The sequence below is a fragment of the Mercenaria mercenaria genome, chromosome 4, assembly GCF_021730395.1.
Source record: "Mercenaria mercenaria strain notata chromosome 4, MADL_Memer_1, whole genome shotgun sequence".
Taxonomy (NCBI): Eukaryota; Metazoa; Mollusca; class Bivalvia; order Venerida; family Veneridae; genus Mercenaria; species Mercenaria mercenaria.
Window position 1 is genome coordinate 53,943,822 of NC_069364.1, and position 11,803 is coordinate 53,955,624.

Consider the following 11,803-nt stretch of genomic DNA (forward strand, 5'->3'; position numbering starts at 1 on the left):
TTTTGGGAAATGCTATATATTTATTTATTTTTATTTTTACCTCTGGCTGTCCCATGAGTAACCAAGCAAGCTTAGCCTTCTAAAACAACAGTGAGATGGAGCCACCCAAAGAACAACAAGGCGTAGTCGCGTCAGCCTCCTCCGTGTGAAACATACAAGACTGAATAGTTGATGCCAACCGATGACGGAGTGATGACGGACGGACGACGCACGTTAAGTGTCTATAATAATTCACACTCGGCACGATTTGGTAATAATTGATTCAAAATTCCATTCAAATCATTTCTTAATCTTCAAGCAGTCATAACTGTTGTCTTTATCTTGCGTGTCTTTTCGTAGAGATTCATAACACTGAAGCGAAGCGGTATTAGAACTGGACTCGCAATGGGCTTCAGTTTTGTTTCGTGATTCACCTCCAATAGACATCCATGAATTTTTCACATTCTCGTAGTTACGTTGAACTTCGAAGCCCTTCGTACCGTCAACAGTATTGTAATATGTGACACCTGAAGATTCTATCTTTATACGTTGACCATCTCTGCTACCTTTATATTCAGTGTCTGATTGCTGCGATCTCTCTGTACCCAATTGTCTGTAGTGTTTCGTGTTTTCATAGTAATTGGAAGCGTTCTGGTTAGATTCCTGTTCAACATCTAACGTGCGCAGGCACTTCAATGTACTTTTTCTGTATTATATAACATTCCAGAATTACAATAAAATCATCATTATATTCTTCTGAATGGAGATCAATGTAAGTGACCATATGAGTTATTTTTGGCAGTTTTAATTATGTCTACTGATGATAAATGTCAGCGAAATATATTTATCTATAGTATATGTATCAATACGATACAATATGTATTAACAAAACGCGATAACTGTGGCCTTTATTTACTAATACCGGATTAACCCATAACAATGAAATAGGGAATCAGGTGGACACATTATATGACAAATATCTTATATCACAAAACCAATGCAAGTTGCGACGTGGTCTAGTGGTTAACACGTATGATTTGTAAGCTTGACGGTGCTGGTTCGAATACAGGACGAGCTACTTTTTTTTATTTTTCCAGCATGTTTTTATCTGGAGAAGGAATTCATGTAAAACTATTTATATCACGATTTTCTCGTGCACTTATACTGAGTACTTATTGACATTTTTCAGAGGATCTCTTATTAGAATAGACATTGAATCTATATACATTGCAATAATAATTAAACAAATACATAAATAAAAAGAATGAAAGAAAAAATACAAAAGACGATATAAACAAAAACCTGCAAAATAGAATATGTAAAAATCATTTTAAAAAAAGAAGGGCTCGAACCTACACCATACAAACATAAAAAGAATAGATGTCCGACACACTATCCACTAGACTATAAATCTGTTTTGGAATAAAGGATCGTATTTAGAGTTAAGAATACTACAATATACAAATTAACACCACTTATCGGATAACACACCTGCTTTACCTGTTTTTGGATTTTACCGAATACCGTTAAAATGAAATTATCGCGATCCATTAATACTAAAGTTTCACTGCGATTTGTCTGCAAAAATATAACAACAACATTTCTACGCCATTTTAGTTTCTAGGGTCGGGATAAAACAGGTACTAGTAATATGATGAATATTCATTGAGAACATAATAACAATAACACTGTTACACAAAGCCTTCGTCTGGAGACACAGATTCGTAAATTCTATAATTACATTGCATTGGCATTCATCATTACGTCACATGCCGAACTGACCAACTTACCGTGAGATAAAAACTGCAAAAAGGATGGCTAGAGTAATTGCAATAAGTGGAACCAGAACATACACGGCAATCATACCATTATTTCCTGAATCTATAAATAGACAAAAAATGTTAATATCAGAATTTGAAACCCTTTACTTATGAAAAGCATAGCCTTCTAGACAGCTTTTCTTATAAGCTTATACTTTACAGTAAAAACAAAATTGAAAGAATTTGGAAATTAAGTGATATCAGGATATAACGTTTAGCATTTTAATTCTATAATGTTTTACATAACTGTGCTTAAATAGAGACAAAATGTGCCGTTGATATGCCTTTCTTAATAAGTAGTTGCATAGAAAGTCACCAATAAGTGATATAACCCCCATCGTATAATAGCATATAGCTACGCAAATATTATATAAGGGACACATTCTGTTATGAGGCGTAAGACCCTAAATAAATAAGTAAATGAAGTATTGCCATGCAATACAATGTCCCCTATTGGATGGCACCTAATTCTCTACTGCAGTATAACATAATGAACCGATATCTGTCAATGATGTATAAACAATATTGTACTGTATATATAATATCTTATAACAAAACAATTGGATTAAAATTTATATATATAAACCTACATTTGTTTTCATATGGCATTGTTGGCCGATTATCAAGAAAGTCATACATGTAAGTTATTTGTAGTAACAACAAAGGGAAATTTATCCTTAAAAATTCTATATAATATAAGTCCACAAGAAACTCTTTACCAGGTAGAGATAGGTCAAAATGCCCCTAAAATTGGATGTAACATGCATATCGTACCACGGAAAACTGGTCTCGATTTTTCACTACGACCATTAATAAATAAGTTACAATAATTAAATATGATCTATTTATAGCAACACCAAAGGGACGCAATTCTAAAAACAAAAGTGCCTCACGGTCGGTGGTTAACATTTGTGCCAAATTACATCAAAATCCCTCCATGCATGACGAATAAATGCTCCGAACAAAGTCATTCTTGTATCTGACATTTGGCTCTACGTGTGACCTTGACCTTAGACCTAGGGACCAGGTTCTTCCGTCTTATAGTGGTGAACATTTGTGCCAAGTAATATTTAAATCTTTTGAAGTATTGTTGAGTAAGTTCCAAGTGTGACCTTGACCTTTCAGCTAAGGGTTCAGGTTTTGCGCACGACACATTGTCTCATCCAGAGGAATGTTTGTACAAACCGATACTTAAATCCTGTTTTGCATAACAAAGTTATACACCGAACAAGAAAAAGTCCCACTGACCTTTGATATTAAAGTGTGGCTTTGAGCTTTAAGCTAGGGTTTTTGGTGTTGCTTATGACACATCATCTCATCATGGGGAGCATAAATTTATGCCAAGTAATATTGAAATCCCTTGAACGAGGACAGGAAAAAAACCCTATTAATCTTTGACCTTCAATTCTGGCCTTGGCCTTTGAGCCAGGGGTCCGGGTTTTGCGCAAGGCACGTCTTCTCATCATGGAAGACATTTGCGCCAAGTCATATTAAAATCCCTTCATGGATTGCAGAGTTTTGGACTGGACAGAAAGAAAGCCCTTTTGACCTTTGACCTCCAATTGTGACCTTGACCTTTGAGCCAGGGGTCCAGGATTTGCGCATGACACGTCGTCTCATCCTGGGAAACATTTGTGCCAAATGGTGATAAAATGCCTTAATGAATGACTGGACAAGTAACAGACCTTGTTCATGCTATTTAAATATTTGACTGCCAAGTGTGACTTTGACCTTTGAGCTAAAGGTGTGAAAGTTTACTATTAGGTACATTAGTGTCAAGAGATATCTAAATCCCTTCATGGATGGCATAGTTATAGACTGGACAGGAAAAAGCCCTATTGACCTTTGACCTCCAATTGTGACCTTGACCTTTAAGCCAGGGATCCGGGTTTTGCAAATGACACGTCGTCTCATTATGGGAAACATTTGTGCCAAGTAATTTTAAAATCCCTTCATGGAAGACAGAGTTATGGACCGGACACAAAATTTCAGACGGACGGAATGACGGGCGGAAAAGCGCATTCCTATTGTCCCCGAAACCAGTAGGTGACTTATTATTTGATAAGACTGTCAAAATAGGTACAATGAAAAAAGCGAAAACTGTCATTAGATGTACTTTGCTTATATTGTTTTAATTATAGACATGTCACTAATGATTTTCTTGAAAATCTAAAATTTGAATACATTGTTTAATCAAAATCGAAGTGCGAAACAACAAGATCGCCACACTAAAAGATACCGTAATACTACCTGTAGGATTTATATAAGTACTATCTGTCACATTTGTCCTGTATTCTCTGCTTGAACCATCAGTCGACTTTCCGGAGGCGGTACTGGTTTTCTTATAAAAAGCAGTACTAGTGGTTATTTTTGTTGTTGTTGTTGAAAGCGAATTCACTGTTGTTTTCGGTTTCTCTGAAAGAGGAATTACACAATGTATTTCTGTTTCAGAAACCAATTCCTGTGTAAGGAAGAACATACGTAGTGTTATATATTCCAGAGGTTCACTTATTATTGCATATCATATATATCATATATGAAAAAAAAACGAAATTACGTGTCATGAATAAATGAGAGTAAATGCCGATATTACTGTTTTCGCAATATGTTCCTGTCCATTCGTCAGTGCATATACATCTGTAAACGTCTGTAAATATCTCCACGCATGTGGCGCCGTTTAGACATGGTCCGTTGGCACAATCTATTGACAAAAAATGATATATTATTACTGAGGTTAACCCATTTAAACGAAAGTCTAGATACTCTGCCCAATTTTACTGATTTCACAACTGCTGATTTCTGAGAAGACAAAAAGGATTAACAAACGGTATCTATGAAAATCGATAGAACAGTCGTAGAAAGCCATATGATTAACATTCACGAATACATTTATTGTGGAACAATTCCGCACGAAATGCACACAAGTGTTATTACTTTTAACAATGTCAGTTTTCAGAGCTAGTTTATCAAACATACACCATGTTTCTTTTCATCGCTTGACTTAATAGGTAAACTTTGATATAAGACATGAATATGAAGCAGGATGGACAATTCTTATTTTGTCACTGTATTCGACATTTCTCCAATTTGAATCATAAGCCTAAATAAAATCTCACAATAGATAAATTCATTAGAAATACAGTGAGCTTAATCTTCTTTTGACAAATTGCAACAGTGTTATATATTGAAATTTATTTTTCTTTATTGTATGTTAAACTCTAGTTAAACAAAGAGTCTAAAGGTCATTAAAACATTCTGAGAAATAGAAAATTATATTCTCCTTGTTTTGGTCTTACCAAAACCATTATAAACATTGACCTAGATGTTGAAATTTAATAGTTTATAATATGTGTGACATAAACTACAGACATATGTACCATAACAATAAGGATATCATAATTCATTAAATTATAATGTGTACATTGCCGAAATGGTCTTCTAAGTAACATTGTCATATGACGTTTTGCCACTCAATAGTTCAGAGACGCTTTAGAAATAATATGACTAACAAATTCAGCAATCAGCATCGAATGCTATATCATACAGAAAACCTGTTTTCGCGTTTTTTATTTTTAAATATCACTTTCTTAAACGTTTTCTCTCTAATACAATATCAAGGCTACATACAACGCGCATTGTAATATACCTACACCCAGTGTCATATATAGAAATCCGCCAGTCGCCACCGCAGAATTCCGAGGGTTTACCTTCACATTTGTAATCACAGTTACTAGCTGGAATCTTAAACCTAATCTCATTTCCACAAAAACATTCTGTTCCGGTCTGAAATTTAAAATTGGTGTTTCAAAATATAGTCTTGTTTGTGACGTGTATTGATATAAAAAACCCATGTGCATTTCCGTTAAAACACAGACATCTGACGTCACGTTCACGTATCATTTGGCGCCATACAGGCGCCAAGAGAGAGTGCTACTACATTTTTATTTGATCAATTATTTTTTATAAAAGACGTTTAAGAATTGAAATGATGTAACAGATTGGTGTTACACTTAATACGTAAACACTGTATGGGTTATTAGGAGTGAATAATGAATCAGCAGACGTCTACGCACTCTGCGGGACATGTTACTTTCCGTATTTTAACCCAGATACGCGTTGTTGGCACGTCTGTCTACGATATTTGGCGCCATTTTTGCACCATGAAATAGTGCTTATTTCTTCTGTTTAATTGTTTACGTGAAAGACATATTAGAATTTAAATGATGTTTAGCAGAACCATATTTCAACATATCTCAACAAAACGGCTCGTTTATACGTCGCTCGTATAATTCACTCGGGTTACGCCCTCGTGGAAATATTCCCCAAGCTTATAACCTCATCAATAGTGTTTCGGCATGTTTATACATGGTTCTTCTATTTTTATCAATAACTTTCTTATTTAAAAGATGGTAAAAATGAAATTAGATACAAACGTAAGTGTAAACTTATTATAACCAGAATTATATCAAAACTATAAACGTTTACAAAGGAATATCATGAGAGGTCACCTCAGTTCCAGCATATCTATATCCATGTCCTCTACAAAATTTTTTACATCTCTTTCCGCTGTTACGGTTGAAGTCTGTTTTCCTCTCGTCAAGAACTCTGCTGTGGTAATCTTTAAAGCAGCCAATGTAGCCATCTTGCACGAATGCTATGTTAGATAAAATACTTTATTTCTATGCCCGTGATGAGACGTTACGTTGTACTACTTTTTGAAAAAATAAATCTTATATATTGTGTTGGCAACATTAAGTAATTTCTGCTTTTTGATATTCGTTAAAAAAAAATTGAGATTACATTGTAATTCTAATATATATTTATACAGGCAATATGACTAGTTTGTCGAGATGTTGACACATTTTATTATTATTCGCTCACGTACTTCTGCAAAATCAGATAGCAGTAATGTTTGAAAACCGACGATAACATTTTTTTTTATTTTTGAACAAAATATTAAGTGTGAACAATGTCTTAGAATGATCATTCCCTGACACTGGCCTTGTTTATTTGATTAAAAACAATTGGTACAGAAAGCAAACCACGCCTTTTAAAGCACACATTTATTATAAAGCCAATTAGGAGCTGAATTTAATAGGTACGTTAGCCGGCAGGGTCTATACACGTAGGAACACCATCAGAATGAAAATAATATATAAAAACTGTTAGAGCATTTACCTTGTAATTTAATTGAATAAATAATAATAAACAGAGCACGGTAAGCCGATCCAATATACATTCTCGTTTATTGATAAACAAATAAATCCACTTTTATTAATGGTTTGTTGATATATGTATAAGTGTTTATATATTGATGACACTCAGCACGGATAAAAACACTTAGGCTCCTACTTTACGAACGTCAATAATATTTGTACATGTTGTAAGGCCAATACAATAATTTTTAGTTGTCTGATCTTTTTTCAAATAATCCAAACAAAACAAACACTTATATATTTCTATACATATCTATTTGTTAGGTATCTTTTGGATCAATACCTTCATTAGTAACAGCATTAATATATAGGAAATGCCGTCATGTTATGTTGCATAAACGACGTCGCCAAATGACGTTACATATTTTAACACAAAATGAATTACCTATTATCTTTTATTTTACCAATTATCCATGTATTACATTTTTGATAATGATTTTTAATATTCTTATTAACTAGATCAAAAAGATGCAAATAGTTTCCTCTGTACATCTTATCTAGTAAATCTATAAATTAAAGTGGAAAATAAGAGTTAATAAAACAAGGTGATATTTTTTCCACTTGACTAGGTGTCTGATCGAAATGTTTAATGTTGTATGCATTTTCTTTCCATTATTTACCTTAGAATTTTTACTTTACTCGTTAGACCTATTCAGAATGGCGTAATGGTTGCACAGTGGCTTGTCACAAAGGCGGAGAGATTTCCTTTGATAAGGCCATGCTAAGTTGATAAGTATCTCGTCGGAAAATTTCCAAAAACATATAGGCGTGCTCACGGAAAATTTATTCATTTTTTTTTTATTTTGACTTTCTAAAAGGCGAAGCGTGCGGGATGTTGTTATCTAACTTATTTTATAAAAGTTTAAAATAATTAAAAGCAAAACCTCTAGCAGATTGAATATGCGTACAATTCTTCGATATCATTGTTAAAAAAAACAAAAAAAACAAAAAACGATACGGTTCATTACAAATATTTTGTTATTAAAAATGTCATTTTTATCAAATACAAGAACAATATCTGCTGGTGCACAATTTCAATCTGATAAATTACTTTGAAACAGCTTTAAGCCTTTTAATGCATATTTTATTGGATAAAATTTAATCACAACATAGAGTTCCAACACACTCCGACAAAGACATTATTTTCAACTATGCTTTCGCAGGGTGGTACCTCAGGTTAATGATTCAGGTGCAATTATTCTACCCTAATACACCTTTACGTTACATTTTGTTGGTTAATACTTCAGAATATATATTTCAAGAAGTATTTAAACAGTTATGCAGTAATGCCAGCAAACTGAACATATTTGGGGTGTGATTTAAAGTCAAAGTTGCAACATTTTCGTTTATGTCGTGTTGTGCGACATGTGGCTTTCCACTGTTTTAATTAATTATCACAGCGGCGTTGTTTGTGGCGTGTGGTGGCTGTAAAATATCTCCCCGTACCTTCAATCGGAGCTGTTATATTTCGATCTCTTCAGATCGTTCAGCATGACATTTATGTTGTGTTAAGTGTACTGTTTAATTTTTCAGCTTGCACATTTCGGCCTGGGTGGTTTCATTACTCCCACTTTAAAAGCTTTGGGTATAGTTTAATCACCCCTTTGATATGGTGCCTGCTTTTTTAATTTTGTCTTTTGACTGTTTCTGTGATACGCAGGCTCCATATCCACCTATCCCCTCTTTAAATTTCAGTTTGTTTATCTCTGTTTATTGTTTTTTTCGTTTAAGGCTTAGCCATTATTTTATCTGTTGACCATGCGCCGATTTTCATGGAATTGGGCTATGTGCATCATTGAAGAATCAATGTGCACCGCCGTATGATTATATGTGCGGATGTCTATAGATTACTTCTGGTGATTATAATATGTGTAAATGTTGTGTTCTGCTCAACCTGATGCTGGGGGTTGGGGCACGAAAGGTAGCTTGCACATCCACTAATCAAACCGAGCCTGCAACATTTTCGTTCATGTCGTGTTGGGCGACCTGTGGTTTTCCACTTTTTCATTTTATTTCACTAATCACTTGGCCATTGAAAGTGTTGAAATTTTTCGGTGTAATAATTTGTTTAAATTGTGTGATATTCTATTTTTTAAGTGACAAGTTTATCAATACTTGAATAAAGTTCATTACTGTAAAGTTATGAGAACACCGAACCACTGCTCTTTCTCTAGAGTGTTGTGTTTATGAACAGAAAAAGAAGTTGGTGTCCTAATTTTCAAGTCTATCAGTAACTTTTATAGAAAGCTAAAATTGTGTTCACTTTCCAGAGATGAGCAATAGCCTTTACCACAGAAAGGGTCCATATTTGAAGAGATCAGGTCAGTTTTTAAGTAGAAGTAGTGTTTAAAATCTGTTTATAAAACAGCTTGCTGTAATTGATTGGTCGCCAATACTAAAAAGTTTCAATCGAACTTGTGTGTACATGAGAGCGAGTGATATGTTTTTTCGACAATGAAGTCTTTGATACTATCATTCCAGTAGCCTATTTATTGATTTGCCATTACCTAGATAACAAAAGCATTTGTGTATGCAAGCGCAAGTGTGTGTCTAGGGGGGGGGGGGGGAATTTATAGTTATTGCATATTTCCATTACTATTTTGCTAAGTTGAAACATTATTTTATATTCTCCTATCCGATTCATTTTCCTATTAAACAAAGATGGCTGAATACATTTAAGTATTATACAACAATTCATTTTCCTTACGTCATAATTATTACGTCATAGCGTCTAACGGCATAGCGGCGCTCTGGAAAATAAACCAGTTGAAAACGGGCAAGTATTTGATGAATGTCGTCAAGGCTATATATTAAAATCCTTGGTAACGAGTTAAAATCGAAATAATATATCTCATTTAGTGATTCGTTTTGAATACAATTATTGTCGTTCAGATGCGTATTGTTATATCACTCGGACTGTGCCCTCGTGATATAATTCCTTCGTAACTGATCTCCAAACAATGATTTATTCAGCGACAAATCACTAAATGAGATATATTATTTCTAATTGATGTTTAAGTTACATTATAGTACATGTAAATCTCGCTTCAATGCAAAATACAATTCACACACTTTATCTGTGGCATCTGCAATTTCCTCAGATGTGCTAGCAGAATTTTGAAAGCAAGGTCCACAGTTACAATGATAAGTTTTAGATACAATTAAAGCATATTTAAACTGCACATACAGCGCATTGATTATATATTCCATAATTAGTATAGTATTGTTTGCAAGACAATTTTACAATACGCATAGGACTGCAATATATTTCATTTTTTATCTATTTCTCACAAAAGAATGTATTGATTGAGATAAAGCTGTTACGTTTAGCAATTACTTCAGTGAAATATTTACTAAAAGTTTCGGCAACTCTAATGAATATCGAATCCATACAATAAAATAGGAACATTACAATGCTCATATGCATTCGTTCTGTCATATCTATTCAGGTAACACATGTTTTGCTAGACCTATTATTATCCTGAATCATATATATTCGACAACGTTGCCTAAAATACCGTTCCATTATGAAAACAACAAAAACGAAATCAATCTATACCCCTGTCGTATTTGTAGTAAATGATTATAAAATCTATTATCCAGATGACGGCCGTACCATTCTAAAGTGAATTAATTCTATTATAACTTGCATTTTTATACAGAAATTTCTAGAAAGTATTTTGAATAACTCACATCTTTGGCAAGTACGCCTTTTTACAGTTAATGGTTTTGACCAAATTGAAAGATGGACAATTTCATTATAGACATTTAACATGGCAATAGTGAAAAATCATAATTGATAAATGCACTATCAAATATAAGATTATCAAGACGAAAACTATGTGATTTTTTTCTCTATATGCAGATACATATACTTTTAAGATAGATGTCCCTATGAAAACTCCTGAAAATCTAACATATTTAAAACGTCTCTTCCTTATTATTTTCATAAGATTGTATTAAATTACAATCTTAAAACAAAACAATGGCAACATTACCCAAACACGTAAATAAAACATCCCCTGGGAGATCCTTATAGGCAGGTGGTCTTTATTCACAGAATTATAATACAATGCAAATGTAAAAAAAATAGGAAACAAAACCAGCGAACTTAACAGCAGGGCGGTCTTTGTTCAAAACAAAATTGAGAGTTAAAATATCCGAAGGTTTTCCAGGTAGCAAAGTCTTATATACAGATGGACTTTAATGACTTTGTACATATGCAAACTAGAAAATCATGAAAAAAAGTAGAGTACAGTGAGGACACATTAAATCCAAACATATAATTGATTTGATATAGTCAACAGAATAAATAGATAAAAATAATAAAAAAAAACTTTCACAAGCTACTTCTTTTCTCTTCTCAGCGAAGCAAAAGGTTATAGTCTGAATTATATCTTACTCCGAGCAGTCACTATACCTGCTATGATATGTCAATTTGAACTCGAAACAATTCTATAGATTATCTCGGGAAACTATAATTGCATACATTTTACCATTGTTTCTAAACTGGCGGTGTGGTTTCTGTTTTAGAATAAGTTGGGACAATACAAATATTTAGCATGCACTATTAATATTTATTGAAAGATTTTACACCTGAAGAAAACATCTACTAGTGATCTCATTTTTACAACAACTTACAAATATGACAAAATGTAAACTATATATAACATATAGGAATACGACTATATTTGTCTGATTTTTATGTAATTAAAATAAATAGGAAGAAATACATTTTTGAAATCTATAGAGTTTCAGTTTGTCTTTCCAAAGAGTTGTAAAACAATA

At 33.3% G+C, this 11,803-nt stretch overlaps 1 protein-coding gene across 2 annotated transcripts; it reads right to left on the minus strand.

The window, feature by feature from the left end:
* LOC123551753 (uncharacterized) lies at positions 1 to 7,124 on the minus strand. 2 transcript variants are annotated; one of them, XM_053541264.1, is made up of 7 exons: positions 6,978 to 7,124; positions 6,308 to 6,453; positions 5,450 to 5,582; positions 4,393 to 4,500; positions 4,050 to 4,214; positions 1,770 to 1,860; positions 1 to 685 (listed from the first exon to the last, which is right to left on the minus strand). In XM_053541264.1, the coding sequence occupies exons 1-7, from the start codon at positions 7,036 to 7,038 to the stop codon at positions 280 to 282; spliced, it is 1,110 nt and encodes a 369-aa protein (XP_053397239.1). In that variant the 5' UTR covers positions 7,039 to 7,124; the 3' UTR covers positions 1 to 279. The 2 variants fall into 2 exon arrangements, with proteins under 2 accessions (XP_053397239.1, XP_053397240.1); XM_053541265.1 differs by having other exon boundaries at positions 5,446 to 5,582.
* Between the last annotated feature and the right edge of the window lie 4,679 nt (positions 7,125 to 11,803).

Bases quoted from the DNA above. Each gene is read 5' to 3' on its own strand.
- LOC123551753 (XM_053541264.1), bottom strand. From the start codon at position 7,038: ATGTATATTGGATCGGCTTACCGTGCTCTGTTTATTATTATTTATTCA. The intron at 6,454-6,977 runs GTAAATGCTCTA...TATCTAACATAG, and splicing joins TTATTCAATTAAATTACAAG to CATTCGTGCAAGATGGCTAC. The intron at 4,501-5,449 runs GTAGGTATATTA...TTTTGTCAATAG, and splicing joins TTCTATATATGACACTGGGT to ATTGTGCCAACGGACCATGT.